Here is a 16176-nt window from a genome sequence, read left to right on the forward strand (position 1 = left end):
CCGCGCGTCCACGGCCAGGAGGGAGCGTAACCTCCGGGCTATGCGCTTCTTAGAAACTTCCGGTGCCGTCCTATAATAATTTGTAACAATTTGAAACAACAGTCAACACCTTAAAACAAGAGTGTGACTAAGGCAAGTGCCTAGAGATGATCACACAGGACCACACTTATAACCAATTTGGACTTTAACCAACAACATGACCAATTCCCTACCAAACTACTTGAGCCTTTAACTCAATTCCTTGGGACTCTAACCCAGCATTTCTTTCATACTTTTTCAACTTCATTAAATACTCTTAACCGACTTTAACTGCATAACACACGCGGATCCTCATCAAAATCAAAACAGACCCTCTACCAGTAATTTCAGTGAGTAGACTTTAATTTAGTCATATCCAATTTGGCACACTTTGAAAAAATTCAACAGGTAGTGCCTTACCTTTAGATAAGCCGGCTTATGCCCACTCACGTCAGACCACTGGCTTGTGCCTGTCCGTTCGACAACCTCGGACCGTCCAAACCTTTAAATTCCACCCCAATACCACAGGACGAGCCCCCAAGATGTTATGGTTCAAAATATTGGGGATGGAGACAAGAGAAAAACCACAATAATAACACTGGTCCGGCCGGGTTGAGTCAAACGGTGATTTTAATGGTCACACACGTGGGAGATGGAAACTGAATGCAGACAGCATCAGATCTCAAAATGGTGGAGGATTACTCAAACTCTTATAGCCTCTGGTTCTCCCACCTTATCATAAAAGTTTAAACATTCACATGCTTTTCTCTCACACGGCGCCTAAGCTACGACCTTGGCTCCCCGTTTATCTGCTCCTGCTGAGATGGGGCAGAAAACTCCAGCATGCTCTGTTCTCTTCTAATCAGACAAATAAGGCGATGACTTTCTGCAAACAGTATTTCTTATAACATCATAAAACAATATCATTCATCCACAATAAATCAGCAGTCTAATGTAATGCAAATCAGTTTAACGAATGCAATAGTTATCAGCTTCTTCTAATTCAGGAGAATAATGCAAACTAAAACTACATAATAATTCACAATCTTTAGTTAGGGGTATAACAGGGCATAAAATAATATTATAATCTAACAAGCGCTACAACCACTCAAAGTCCCTTAGTCAAGGTTGACCTATAGGACGTCACTGCCATCAGGGTAGAAATGTTTTACTACAGGATAAAGGATCACTAGACCCAAACCATGGCAGTAAAATCCAGTCCACAAGATTCCTTATGGATTTCACATAATGTGTCATGTTTGTAGATTAGTAAAGAGAACCCTGAGCCTGGTTCTGCTGAAGGTTTCTTCCTGTTAAAAGGGAGTTTTTCCTTCCCACTGTCATGAAAGTGCTGCTCACAGGGGGTCATATGATTGTTGGGTTTTCCTCGCTATTAGGGTCTTTAACTTACATAAACGGCCTTGGGGCGACTGTTGTGGTTTTGCACTGTATAAATAAAACTTAATTGAATATTTGTATCTGATGTCTCATCTATGAAAATCCAATGTTATGACTGTTTGTCTTTTATTTTGTGAGGATATCTGTTAACTATCTACCTTTCCAACCACAATCATGGATAATGTTAATGCACAAAAAGGGCTCTGTGAGGGGCTCGGCTGCAGCAGTGGAGCAGAGGAGGCTGGGCCCTGAGATTTCACCTATAGAACGTTGATGTTAATTGTGAAGGTCATGAAGGGTGAAACTGATCTAACGATTAACTGTGACACACATCCACACAGAGGGTCAGATCACGTCTTCACGTCTGTTTCTTTTATTCACACACACATACAACCTAGCTTGAATTACCACCTTTAAGCTGCACACCACTAAAGTTTAAGCTCGTTCCTTCTATTTCACAACTACACCTTGGTATCCAACAGCATCGCTAAATGCAAGGGTCAGTCCGACTACAAAGAAGCAGTGGGTCAACACACAAACACTCACCTTTAATTCTTTCAGTGGGATACAGTACAAACAGTCAGAGCAGCAGCAGCTCTGAGGCAGTGTAACATCAGGTAAACAAACAGTGTACTACGCAGACGAGAGTTTGGCCCGGGCAGTTTTCACTGGCAGCAGCGTGTTCCTGCTGCTCTGTTTGCACGGCTGGCGTGTTGTCCTTCAGCTGCTGCAGGTTGAAAAGCCCACAGAAGTCACAATTGTTTCTTGACTCCTTACCAGTAAACTTGTACCAGCTTTCCCAGAGCCATCTTATTTACAGAGGACGACCCCGGCTGCAAGCTAAAGAATCATTTTGTGCAACGGCAACTCATTACTACCAGCTAGGAAACGATCTTTAGAGATGCTGCAGTGAAAACGCAGTTTTCAGTTAGATGTCGCTTGACAATAGTTCCAAAGGCACATTAATCCCATTAAAAGGCACGTTACAATGTTATATACAACGTGAAGCACTGTGAGGCGACTTTATGATTTGATGCTGTATAGATAAACTCAGTTAATACTTTGGATTCTTTCATTTAAATGGAAACACAATGAGCTGTTTTTTTTCTGTGCTGTGTCCAGGTTCACTTTGAATATCAGCTGTGTTTCCATTTGAAGGGCTGAAAATATTGTTCAAATGCAGTTCGATTTGAAGACGTAAGCGGCGGTATGGACACGACAGGTGACATTACGGTAGCCGTGCTGTGCGGGGAGGACGAGGAGCTGCGTTCCATGCTGGCAGCAGGAGGACAACCTGCCCAAACTCCCCGTTTGTGTACATTAAGGACAGGGCCGAGTTTCCCCGCCTGTCTCAGTCTGCTGCCACAGTGACGACCGTTGCTTTAGGCTCTGACGTGTTTACATACAGCTTCTTTAGCACCGTAGAAATGACACATTTGTTATCTGGAGCGATGAACACAGAAAGAACTGTTTCCTCCTCATCACCCAGCTCCGCCCCCTAAAGCTAGTCTATCTTCACAGTGTCTGAGTTGGAGGTTGTGACTAAACTAGTACCACAGTCAGTGATATAGTTCAGAAAGGATGCTGGGAGAAGACCTCGTACTGGTATACTTCCCACAATGATAAGGAGAGAATCATACAGTGACCATAAGTTGACCTTTGACATCAATGATTGGATAAAAGTAATCAGGTTATGTTGATGTACTGCGGCGAGCAGCGAGCTTTGTGTAGCACCAATAAAAGCGTGACCTTTGGTAACAGTGGCTGATGCTGAGGTGAGAGGTTACAGCGAAGGCTTCAGGGTCTGGGTGCCTTACAGGACTGGCAGCAGGCTTTCCTGTAGTACCAGTGGGAACACAGCTTCACCTTGAGAACCAGGGCGCAGTTGGCTGTTGCTTTGTCCTGGCAGAAGTCTGCTCCTTGTGATGCTGCAGGATAAACACACACATAACAAAGCTCCTGTTAGAAAGTCATCGTCTCACGGCGGCATCGTCTGCTCTTGGAGTTTTTATACCTGGTGCTTCTGTCGGACAGCTCTGGATTTCACAGCTCTGCTTGGTTTCTGGCTTGAGGGCAGAGTCGCAGCTGTGACCCCTCGTTACCAGCTCCTCCCCTTGGTAACACTTGACCTCTCGAACCTGGACGCCACGCCCACAGGTCTTGCTGCACTGAGTGAACAAGAGGTCAAACTTGCCAATTGTAGTTTGTTGAGGAAAGTTTGAAAAATGTGAGACGGCTGTGATTGTGTGCTGGGTGGCTGATGACAGGCGTCGCTACCTGAGACCAGGATGTGGTGAACCACTTGGAGCAGGGTCTCTGGAAGCAGGATGAGCTCATCTGCGGTTTGTTGGTTTGGTTACAGCTGCTGTCTGGAAACTCTTTGAACACTCCTCCTTCCAGGCCAGCACACACCACCTGACGCTGTTGCACGCCGCGGCCACAGGTAGCGTTACACTGAAACACAGACGCAAAACTAAAGAGTGCACGATCCTTATATAGCGTTAAAATATGATGTCTTCACTGTGCCACAGTCACCTGTTGCCACTCCTGCTCAACCCAGTGTGGAGCACAGTCTCTGTCACCGCAGGGATAGATGGCCAACGGGCGTAACGGCTGGTCACACTGCCCGTCTGACATCACAAGTCCGCCTGACGAACGGCAGGTCACAGAACGCACCATCCTGCCCTCCCCGCACTCACCTGAGCACTGACACAATGCAGAGACATTTTCATGCAAAATACATTTACACGCTGCACAAAAGCTGCTCATAACCTCCACCTCTGAAAACTACAACACTGCAAAATCGAGTCAGATTAATCTGCTGTTTATCCCACTGTAATCCACTGGTTTTCAGCCCAGTAACTGACAGCCGCCGTTCCACTGGGACCATTTCAGGAGAGGCTGAAGCAAAGAGATGGATCGACTGAAGGCCCAAAGGCTTCAAATGCTCTGTGTAGTTCTTTGTTGCTCTATATAAAACCTATTTTAACCTGTTAAACTCTTTTATCTTCGGCATTTTTCGTAGAATAATAAAAAAAACATTGCAAACTCTGTGTTTTTGTGCTAATAACGAATAATCTTAATATGCAGTTTCAAAGTGGTTCTTTGCTAAGCTGTCTGCACACTGCACACACAGCCCAGAGTTGGGCATGAAGCAGTGTTTAGTGGCTTAACAACAAAAACATTCAGGTTCAAGTAAACGAGTGAAAAAGCAGCGAGTGTCCACAGACGCTCATAAAGCCTGGAAAACTTTAAAAACGACAAGAAAATCAAAAGATAAAGACCCGAGTGACTCGAGACTGGTTTGTTACCATGGTGACGTATCTGGTGATACCTCTCACAGACACACTGTCAGGTCATCAAAATGACCAAACTTTACAGTTTCAGGCTTGGAAACAGTGATTGACAGTGTCAGTGTGTGGTGGGTACAGTAAAGGGCTGAACTCACAGGTCCCCAATCAGAAACGCTCCATCGTCTGTCACAAGGTGGGCCTTCACATTCCTGGCTCTCTATTGGCCGAGAGGTCTCGTTACATAGTTTCCTCTCCATAGAGCAACGAACCTCTCGAGTGCGGATGCCCCGAGAGCCACAGCGTGCTGAGCACTGACACACGGAGGGAGAAACGATGAATGACAGCTGGTGTGATGAAGCATGACAATATTCACGTGTCCTCCTGACGGGAGACAAAATCTCAAAAAGGTGAATCATGGAAAGTTTCTTCTTGCTTGTGTTAAGGTTCAAAATTGAGGAAGGAGAGTACAAACCACCCTTGGTCCAGAGGATCTTGGTCAAACAATGATTTTAATGACTACACACGTGTGGGAAGAACACTCTGTACGCCGACAGCAAGTGATCTCCGACTTCCTCAAAGCATACACAGATTTTATACCGTCAGGGCTTGTTTACTGACGCCCCTTCATGCGTCACAGATACATTTTATACATAGATCAGATCAACACCACAATGACTTTTAACCCAGAAGATCATCTTCTATTTTCATGGCTGGTACTTTCCGTTCTTGTCTTAAAGTGAATTGTTCCTCTTTCTTGCCGAGACATGACTAATTTCTCCTCTAAATAAATCTAACTCATGTGTGTGTGTGTGTTGACCCCACATGCTCTTTGTGTCACCTCTTCACCTACTAACTGTCTGTGTCTCGTCCTCAAATGCTCTTTCTCAATTCACCTGTTGCACTTCTGACCTTTCACTAGACCAGAGGCTCACTGAGACTATGTGTATGTCTTCTACTAAATAAATGTTTTAACCAAGAACCTCTACTTAAACCTTAATATGAAATGACCTGATATATAAGTGTTTTGTAAGCATGTATTGCAATTCCTTCTATGTTCTAGTTTTCCCTCAGCATGTATCACCTGAACAGTCACGTCAGTGAAGCTTAAGACCTTTAAAGAACCTGAACATCAACTCAAATAAGCACAGATATGCATTGTGTACACAATAGTTATAACTGCATCTGAAATACAAAATTAACATCATCATAAACATCTTAAGGCCATCTTAAAGCTATCTGTTACATTGTTAAAGCCTCGTCTTAGCCTGCTGCTCAAAATAACTTCCTGCTTCTGCAAACTCTCTGCAAGCCTGTTTCCTGTCAGCCTGTGACTTTTAGCCTTTCTGAAAGACACACTGTTCAACCCCTGAATGCAATATAAACTCCAGATTATATTATTAATGCAATGGTAATAATGATGATTATTTAACAATAGCAGTAAAATAATTTCCCTGCTCCACACTTGGTAACACGTAAGAACATGTAAGAAGTTTGCAGTGAACCAACATTAAACGAGAACTGGTTGTTATGAAAGTTAGACGCTGCTGTAGCACAAACCTCCGACCACTCCGACACCTCCCACTGGGGTCCGCAGCTTTGGCCGTGGCACACCTTCCTATTGGCTGGTTTAGGGAGATCATGTGACAGACAGAGCGAATCGTAGACAGAGGAGTCGAACCCAGGAGACAGCATCTTCCAGCAACGCACGATACGATACTGCACGCCCTCGCCACACGTCCGAGAGCACGCGCTCCAACCACTCGTCTCCCATCTGAGAACAAAGTGGAGTAGTTATCACAGGTCCGTAAAACATCTCCACACATGTAATGAATCACTCTCCTGGATTTGTGCTGGACTTCTGTTTAATTCCCTGGTGGGGCATCCATCCACGGTGGTGACCCCGTGTGATGCATTATGCAGACGGCTTCAGGTGTAACCCAAACTATGGCAGTAAATCAAAGCTATCCCCAAATATTCACTCTTACAGTCCTGGAATCATTTCCAACGTTTGTCAAAAACATTCAACTACAGTGGAACCCCGACTTACGAAGACCCCATTTAACGAGAAATTCAAGTTACGAAGGCACTTAACGGCAATATTTCTGCCCGTGTTGAGGCAAAATGCCCGTGTAACGAAATCCGCTGGCTCTGATTGGCTGAGCCCAGAATGCCTACAATGCCCACGATGCCTTCCGAATCATGTGACAACCCCCTTGGTTTTCGTACTTGCGCTTCGCTGTTCCACTTGAACGACGTATTGTTGTTGCCGTTAGCAACTAGCCTATAGCCTACCGTTCACTCAAAAGGCGCGATGGCTGCTTCGACTTACGAAAGACCCTCGGGAACGAATTAATTTCGTAAGTCGGGGTTCCACTGTATATGCATACGATAACATTTTTAACTAAAATATTTATAATAATATTATAAATAGGCAGTAAAACATGAGGTCTGATAAATCAGCTCCAGATTATTGAGAATAAAAAGAAATCCACAGATATTTAGCAGCTAATGCAGTAACACAATTAGGCCAGATGTTTGTAGGAAATCTGGGTGATGCTGTAAATTTATAGATACAGTTATACAGTGGGGCAAAAAAGTATTTAGTCAGCCACCGATTGTGCAAGTTCCCCCACCTAAAATGATGACAGAGGTCAGTAATTTGCACCAGAGGTACACTTCAACTGTGAGAGACAGAATGTGAAAGAAAAATCCATGAATCCACATGGTAGGATTTGTAAAGAATTTATTGGTAAATCAGGGTGGAAAATAAGTATTTGGTCAATAACAAAAATACAACTCAATACTTTGTAACATAACCTTTGTTGGCAATAACAGAGCTCAAACGTTTACTATAGGTCTTTACCAGGTTTGCACACACAGTAGCTGGTATTTTGGCCCATTCCTCCATGCAGATCTTCTCGAGAGCAGTGATGTTTTGGGGCTGTCGCCGAGCAACACGGACTTTCAACTCCCGCCACAGATTTTCTATGGGGTTGAGGTCTGGAGACTGGCTAGGCCACTCCAGGACTTTCAAATGCTTCTTACGGAGCCACTCCTTTGTTGCCCGGGCGGTGTGTTTTGGATCATTGTCATGTTGGAAGACCCAGCCTTGTTTCATCTTCAAAGTTCTCACTGATGGAAGGAGGTTTTGGCTCAAAATCTCACGATACATGGCCCCATTCATTCTGTCCTTAACACGGATCAGTCGTCCTGTCCCCTTGGCAGAAAAACAGCCCCATAGCATGATGTTTCCACCCCCATGCTTCACAGTAGGTATGGTGTTCTTGGGATGCAACTCAGTATTCTTCTTCCTCCAAACACGACGAGTTGAGTTTATACCAAAAAGTTCTACTTTGGTTTCATCTGACCACATGACATTCTCCCAATCCTCTGCTGTATCATCCATGTGCTCTCTGGCAAACTTCAGACGGGCCTGGACATGCACTGGCTTCAGCAGCGGAACACGTCTGGCACTGCGGGATTTGATTCCCTGCCGTTGTAGTGTGTTACTGATGGTGACCTTTGTTACTTTGGTCCCAGCTCTCTGCAGGTCATTCACCAGGTCCCCCCGTGTGGTTCTGGGATCTTTGCTCACCGTTCTCATGATCATTTTGACCCCACGGGATGAGATCTTGCGTGGAGCCCCAGATCGAGGGAGATTATCAGTGGTCTTGTATGTCTTCCATTTTCAAATCAAATCAAATCAAATCACTTTTATTGTCACATCACATGTGCAGGCACACTGGCACAGCACATGCGAGTGAAATTCTTGTGTGCGAGCCCCACAAGCAACAGAGATGTGCAAACACAACAACACAAACGAGCAAAATACAAGAATGGCCAACCTGAAACTAATAAATATATGTACAATATATAATAGTGTATGCATTTCTGGATGTGTATACTAAATATTTTCCTACGTGTGTGTGTGTGTGTGTGTGTGTGTGTGTGTGTGTACACATATTTTACAAATTAAATAGAGTAAACAATAAATAAAATATACAGAGTGAGACATGTGCAAAACAGTGGCATTACTGTACAGTATGGAGTGCATAATGTTGAAGTTCCAGTAGTGAAGCTGAGGTGTCTATGACGTGTTCAGCAGTCTGATGGCCTGATGGAAGAAGCTGTCTCTCAGTCTGCTGGTACGGGACCGGATGCTGCAGAACCTCCTTCCTGATGGAAGCAGTCTGAACAGTTTATGGCTGGGGTGACTGGAGTCCTTGATGATCCTCCCCGCTTTCCTCAGGCAGCGCTTCCTGTAGATGTCTTGGAGGGAGGGAAGCTCACCTCCAATTATCCGTTCAGAGCACCGCACTACTCGCTGGAGAGCTTTGCAGTTGTAGGCGGTGCTGTTGCCATACCAGGTGGTGATGCATCCAGTGAGGATGCTCTCAATGGCACAGTGATAGAAGGTCCTGAGGATGCGGGGGCTCATGCCGAATCTTTTCAGTCTCCTGAGAAAGAAGAGGCGCTGCTGCGCCTTCTTCACTGTTTTGTTTGTGTGTACTGACCACGTAAGATCCTCAGCCAGATGTACTCCAAGGAACCGGAAGCTGCTCACTCTCTCCACAGCAGCGCCGTTGATGGTGATGGGGGTGTGTACTTCTCTGCACCTCCGGAAGTCCACTATCAACTCCTTTGTCTTTGCGACGTTGAGGGTGAGATGGTTGTCTTGACACCAGTGGGTCAGGGCGCTGACCTCCTCCCTGTAAGCTGTCTCATCACCGTTGGTGATAAGACCCACCACTGTAGTGTCGTCTGCAAACTTCACAATGATGTTGGAGTTGTTAGTGGCTGTGCAGTCGTAGGTGTAGAGTGAGTATAGGAGAGGGCTCAGTACACACCCCTGTGGAGCACCAGTGTTCAGTGTGATGGGGGATGAGGTGATGCTGCCCAGTCTGACCACCTGGCGTCTGTCAGACAGGAAGCTAAGGATCCAGCTGCAGAGGGAGCTGCTCAGTCCTAGATCCTGCAGTTTCCTGTCCAGCTTCGAGGGAACGATGGTATTGAATGCTGAGCTGTAATCTACAAACAGCATTCTCACATACGTGTCTCTCTTCTCCAGGTGTGACAGGGCAGTGTGTAGTGTCAGGGCTATGGCATCATCAGTGGACCTGTTGTGGCGGTATGCGAACTGTAGAGGGACCAGTGAGTCGGGTAGTGCAGAGCAGATGAAGTCCCAGACCAGCTTCTCGAAGCATTTGCTTACGATGGGGGTCAGGGCTACAGGTCGCCAGTCGTTCAATGAGGAGATGGTGGAGGATTTGGGTACAGGGACGATGGTGGCCATTTTGAAGCAGGCTGGGACTACAGACAGAGAGAGGGAAAGGTTGAAGATGTGTGTGAACACTCCAGCCAGCTGAGCCGCGCATGACTTGAGGACGCGGCCGGGAATCCCGTCCGGACCAGTAGCTTTGCGTGCGTTCACCTTCCTGAAGCACTTCCGCACATCCTCCTCAGACACAGTGTGCGCACTGACGTCATCCGCGGTGCGCACACTGTCCGGTCTCATGGTGTTCGCTGCGTCGAATCTAGCGTAGAATACGTTTAGATCCTCACACAGAGAGGCCGTGGTCTGCGGTGTGCTGGTTTTCCCTCTAAAGTCTGTGATCGTGTTTAGTCCCTGCCACATACTCCGAGGGTTGTCAAACTGTTGCTCCACCCTGTCCCTGTACTCACGTTTGGCTGCTTTGATCGTCTTCCGGAGTTGGTAATGTGCGTGTTCGCGGAGGCAAAGGCGGTGTTCCGTGCCGCCAGTGCCGCGCGAACATCTCCGTTAATCCAGGGTTTTTGATTTGGGAAGGATTTAACTGTTCTGGATGGGACGACATCTTCCACGCATTTCCTGATAAATCCGCAGACTGAGTCTGTGTATTCATCAATGTCTCTGGCGGCCACGTGAAACATTTCCCAGTCCGCGTGATCAAAACAGTCCCGCAGCGCAGACTCCGATTGGTCTGTCCAACAGTGCACCGCCCTCCGGGTTGGAGCTTCCTGTTTCAGCTTCTGCCTGTAGGCGGGCAGGAGCAGGATGGAGCAGTGATCTGATTGGCCGAATGGGGCGCGGGGGAGGGTTTTGTACGCATCCCGGAAAGAGGTGTAACAGTGGTCGAGTTGCCGGTTTCCACGTGTGTTGAAAAGGATGTGTTGATGGAGTTTTGGTGAGGCTTTCTTCAGGTTTCCCTTATTAAAGTCTCCGGCTGTGATAAACGCTGCCTCTGGGTGTGCGGTTTCCTCGCTGCTGATCGCGCTGTACAGTTCCCTGAGTGCACGGTCAGTGTCGGCTTGTGGGGGAATGTAAACAGCCGTAATAATCACTGCTGTAAATTCCCTCGGTAGCCAGAATGGCCGGCACTTAATCATCAGGTACTCCAGGTCCGGTGAGCAGAAGGATTTGACCGGGTGCACGTTCGCATAATCACACCAGCTGTTGTTGATCATGAAACACACACCACCGCCTCTGCTTTTCCCAGTAAGATCCTGTGACCTGTCCGCGCGGTGCACAGAGAACCCCGGCAGTTGTATTGCGGAGTCCGGTACTTTGTCCGATAGCCAGGTTTCTGTGAGGCAGATCACGCAGCAGTCCCGCATCTCTCGCTGGAATGAGATCCGTGCCCGAAGCTCGCACAGCTTGTTCTCCAGAGACTGCACATTAGCCAGTAATAAACTGGGTAACGGTGGTCTGTTAGTGCGCCGTCTCAGTCGAACCAGAACGCCAGGTCTTCTCCCTCTGCGTCGGCGTTTGCGGCCTCCAGGGCCAGAGAACAAAGGCGTCTCAGGTGAGATGAATGGGGGGTCTGCAAACGGAGCGTCCGTGTTGCAAAACTTGAACTCCGGAAAGTTATAAGAAAGACCGTCTTTTATGTCCAGTAAGGTTTGTCGGTCGTACACAAGGAGACAAGTGCTGCTCGTGAAAAAATAAAGGAAAAGTAAAATTAAACACAGAAAAAAGCCGTTGCTTGGGGGAGCTCGCGACGAGGCTGCCATACTCGGCGCCATCTTGTCTCATCATTTTCTGATGATTGCTCCCACAGTTGATTTTTTCACACCAAGCTGCTTGCCTATTGTAGATTCACTCTTCCCAGTCTGGTGCAGGTCTACAATACTTTTCCTGGTGTCCTTCGAAAGCTCTTTGGTCTTGGCCATGGCGGAGTTTGGAGTCTGACTGTTTGAGGCTGTGGACAGGTGTCTTTTATACAGATGATGAGTTCAAACAGGTGCCATTCATACAGGTAACGAGTGGAGGACAGAAAAGCTTCTTACAGAAGACGTTACAGGTCTGTGAGAGCCAGAGATTTTCCTTGTTTGAGGTGACCAAATACTTATTTTCCACCCTAATTTACGAATAAATTCTTTACAAATCCTACCATGTGGATTCATGGATTTTTTTTTCACATTCTGTCTCTCACAGTTGAAGTGTACCTCTGGTGCAAATTACTGACCTCTGTCATCATTTTAAGTGGGGGAACTTGCACAATCGGTGGCTGACTAAATACTTTTTTGCCCCACTGTAGATGCAAAGGTCAGTTTTTAACAGTTTATTTATTGATTTATTTGATAAAAATGGCACGTTTGGTTCGTCCCAGTGTGAACTCCAAGTCTCCAGGTCCTAAAAGTAGCATCTGACTTCAGAGTATGTCAGCATCATCTGAAATCAGGCATAGTGTTAGTTCAGCCATGACATGGAGATCCATCCCTGCAGATCTCAGAGTCAGCCAGCATCAGTACTGTTCACCTGGGAAACGTGTGCTACGATCAAAGCTGCTTCTAACCCTGCTCCACCTCAGAGGTCCTGACTGAACATGATTGGTTTCTCCAGTTAACCAGCATTTCCATTCACACATAAAACTGTGTTAAACGTGGTGTGGATTTTGCAGTGAGTCTGAGGTGAAACAGTACCGTGGAGGACATTGCTTTCCAATGCAGAACTCTTGTGTGGGCTCCGGTCGGGTCAGAGAGTCACAATAACGGTCGTCAACTTCAGTGCCATCATACCGGACGCACAGGGCATATGTGCTGGTGATACCTGGGAACACAGTACATCTCAGAACTTCTCTCCTCTGAGCACTTTTACAACTTGCCTCGTGCACCCATTCATTTATGATTTTTCTATGGTTCTTCTGTGTAAGTGCTAATTATCTAATATTCACACACATTCATGCAAGACCCTGCTCCACCTGCTGAGCTACAGCCACCCCACCACACAGTGCTCACAGAGATGAACATCCTCCATGTCCTGGTCAAAAATGACTCCAAGGTTCCTCACAGCGTTACTGGAGGCCAAGGTAATGCCATCCAGAGTAAGAATCTGCTTAGATACCATATTTCTAAGCTTTTCAGGGCCGAGTACAATAACCTCAGTTTGATCTGAATTAAGAAGCAGAAAGTTAGCGGCCATCCAGGTCTTTATGTCTTTAAGACATTCCTGCAGTTTAACTCATTGGTGTGTGTTATCTGGCTTCATGGACAGATGGTGTTCAGAGCCATTTTTAGATTGCTCTGGTAGTTCTGTGCTGCTCTCCTGCTCTGTGCATCGTATGATTTCACCACAGACTGCAACACTACACAAAGCAGACATCAGCTCTTCTTTCAAGCTCACCTAAACAGGTCGATCACGTTTAGGCTGGGTCTCAGTTTGCAGCAGTCTCCCAGCACAAAGCCAGAGCATCACTGTGAGCCATTTTTACCATCACATTGTACTCTCCATCCTGAGTGCAGCTGTGACTGACACGATTATGTGGCAACACTGAAAATGCAGGTTTTTGGCCCCCCGGCCTGTTCATACCATTTCAGCCTGATTCAGTCAGGAAGAGCACGAAGCATCAAACACAATGAAACGTTTCCACTGCAACTGTTGTTGACAAATTCACTTCTTCAGTATGGATTATTAAACAAGGAGTGTTAGTCAAAATCATATTTTTAGTTACAAAGTTACAACATAATACGGTTTGTCCAGTGTCAGAGCAGTACTGTAACATCGCATCACCAAGTCTAGACCTGCATCAGGAGTTCATCAGTCCCTCAGGGATAGCGAGTACAGTGTCACTATGATCACCTTCAGTTAAATGTAGAACAATCACTTTTACACTGTGCTTGAATCTGTGCTGATTTGCAGCAGCAGCCAATCACACAAATATCTGGTTTGGCTCTAACAGTATCAGGTGACAGCTTTGTGTTTACCTGTTGTACAGGTGGAACTGCATGGAGCATAAGCAGACACCTTCCAGCTATACAGGTCTCCCAGACTAATATGTGGCTCCACATCAAAGTTGTTGCTAGAAGGAAGCAGAAACACAGACAGGAGGCAGATTCATGAAACCCACCAATGTCACAATGACTTCACTGAACCTGAGGATCACGTGTTAAAGCCCAGACCAGTCTGCACACATCTGAACCCAGTGTGGTGATGAGATGAAGGACTGTATGTGAAGCAGTTCTTGTTATGATTACAGTACAAATGCAGAATAAGCTCTGAGGATCATGAGATGCTTCATCGTACCTCTCCGTGTCGGCTGCCTGGACCTCTGACACCTGCTGCAGCTCTACCAGGATGGCGGTGTGAGGACCACTGACTGTTTCTGAGGCCACAGAGTCCATGACTGTGACAACGTCCCTGTGCATTTGTGAGCTTGTGTCTGTGTCTGCAGCAGCAACTGACTGCTGCTCAGTGGGTGTGTGTGTGGCTGAGTGAGTGTTTGTCTCCTCCAGCAGCAGGTGGGGAGCATCTTCTGCTGCAGGATGAACCCTCTGATCACCTGTGAACAACAAATGATTTTTAAAATTACTTTCAAGGTTAAGGTTTCATTTTTTATTTTCTAATCTTCATATTATTAGGTGTCTTTTTCATAACTTGTATATAATCAAAGTCAAACTCTACAGTCCTGTTCTTGCGCTTTCCCTCACTTCCTTACAATTTGCTAGAAAAATGGGAAACGGCTACAGGGACAGCAAAAGACTGGGAAAGTTGGTGAACAGGTTAGTGGGAAACAGGTGTTTGTCATGAGCATCCCCAAACGGCTCAGTCGTTTTAAAGGCTGGGGCGAGGTTCACCACTTTGTGAACATCTGTGTTGTGTTACACAACATCCCAACTTCACTGGAACTGTGGTTGTAGTATATTGGCCCAACACTGGTGCGTGAGTCCAGTGAGCTTTGGTGTGACCACAGGTCTTATTCACACCATGAACTCTGAAGTTTAAGCAGCCTTCAGGAGGAGTTCTCCAGGTTCCTTTATTGGCAGTAGAAGCATCTCTGTTCAGGATCATTGTCTGAAAAATGAAGCTGCTCCCAGTCACACACATAGCTGATCAACATCAGACTGTATTATTCCGCGTTCACACCCTGTATTGTCCAAAGTATTCACTCACCCACCCATACTTGTATAAAGCACTTTGAGTGCTCAGATAGAGTAGAAGAGCGCTATATATGAACCAGTCCATTTACCAAATATTCTTCCAAACCAACTTCCTTCCAAGCCAAAGACTAGAACATATTGATGAAGGATATCATGTTTTTGGCTTCACCTGCACAACAGCTGTCGTTCCAAGGCAGGTCTCCCCACCAGGATCTGTTTCCCTGCGTCGGGAGCAGCGCTGGGCTCTCCAAATCACGGACAAACAGGATCCCACATTCTTGATTTTTAGTTCACAAACACTTCTTAAAACGACTAACTACTCCTGAAACTTTGGAGGTTTTAGCTCTTTATACAGTAAAGTTACAGGAGGATAAAAATAATTACCAAGCAAAATGTTTGTTAAAATAATCCTGTCTGTTACCACGTGAGAACAATAAATATAAATTTTCTGGTGTAACCCTCAAACTGAATGGTAATGTAACAACACTCGCTCCTTCCACGTCTAATATCTGTAACGGAGGCGGAATAACTGGATCCTCGCTCCGTGCCCAGTGAATGCTCGCCACGCAGGGGGAAGACGTTTGGTCAGTGACACCGACACAGTTTGTTCCCCCGGTTCAAATCACGGACAAACAGTATCCCACAGTCGTTCATGTTTTAAACACTCTGCACAGACATTTTTTTGAAAAATGTTGAATATTATTACACAGTAAAAACCTAAAAAACAACACAAACAACTATACGTAAAATAATTAAAGATGGTTTGTTTTTCTTTTTTTAAAAGGAGGTAGCGGTTTATTTAATTGCAACCTGTAACCTTTTATTTCTTTCATTGTTTACAATTTATAAACTGCAGTGGAGTTTGAAACAAAATATGGGCGTGTGTGCACGTGTGTGTGTGGGCGGGGTTCTTGTAAGACAACGGGGGCCTAGCAAAGCAAGTTTGGGAACCACCGCCTTACTGTACACAAGGAAGATGTCTGAAGTGAAAACATTTGGGAAACAACTGGATTTGTCTTTTCTACCTGGGAAGGTGAGCATTAGCGTGTTGTCATCTTCAGCCGAGTGCTCGTTGGAAGAGTTGGAAGAGCTTTCTTCATGACCAGAGAAA

The 16176-nt window shown here is 45.9% G+C and overlaps 1 protein-coding gene across 3 annotated transcripts in view; it reads right to left on the bottom strand.

Annotated features, from left to right (window-relative positions):
• Window positions 1–1943: 1943 nt before the first annotated feature.
• LOC113010989 (ADAMTS-like protein 2) overlaps window positions 1944–16176 on the bottom strand; it is a 46917-nt gene continuing 32684 nt past the window's right edge. For 2 of the 3 annotated variants that reach the window (XM_026150337.2, XM_080292894.1), the window contains 10 exons: window positions 16091–16159; window positions 14212–14467; window positions 13893–13987; window positions 12612–12738; window positions 6267–6480; window positions 4865–5020; window positions 3952–4122; window positions 3694–3870; window positions 3431–3584; window positions 1944–3344 (listed from right to left, as the gene is read on the bottom strand). In XM_026150337.2, the coding sequence (XP_026006122.2) occupies window positions 3214–3344; window positions 3431–3584; window positions 3694–3870; window positions 3952–4122; window positions 4865–5020; window positions 6267–6480; window positions 12612–12738; window positions 13893–13987; window positions 14212–14467; window positions 16091–16159 (1550 nt within the window). In that variant the 3' untranslated portion in view covers window positions 1944–3213. The remainder of the gene's footprint in view (window positions 3345–3430; window positions 3585–3693; window positions 3871–3951; window positions 4123–4864; window positions 5021–6266; window positions 6481–12611; window positions 12739–13892; window positions 13988–14211; window positions 14468–16090; window positions 16160–16176) is intronic. The other variant, XM_026150339.2, reaches the window with a different exon arrangement.

This window comes from Astatotilapia calliptera, chromosome 18 (assembly GCF_964374335.1).
Source record: "Astatotilapia calliptera chromosome 18, fAstCal68.1, whole genome shotgun sequence".
NCBI lineage: Eukaryota > Metazoa > Chordata > Actinopteri > Cichliformes > Cichlidae > Astatotilapia > Astatotilapia calliptera.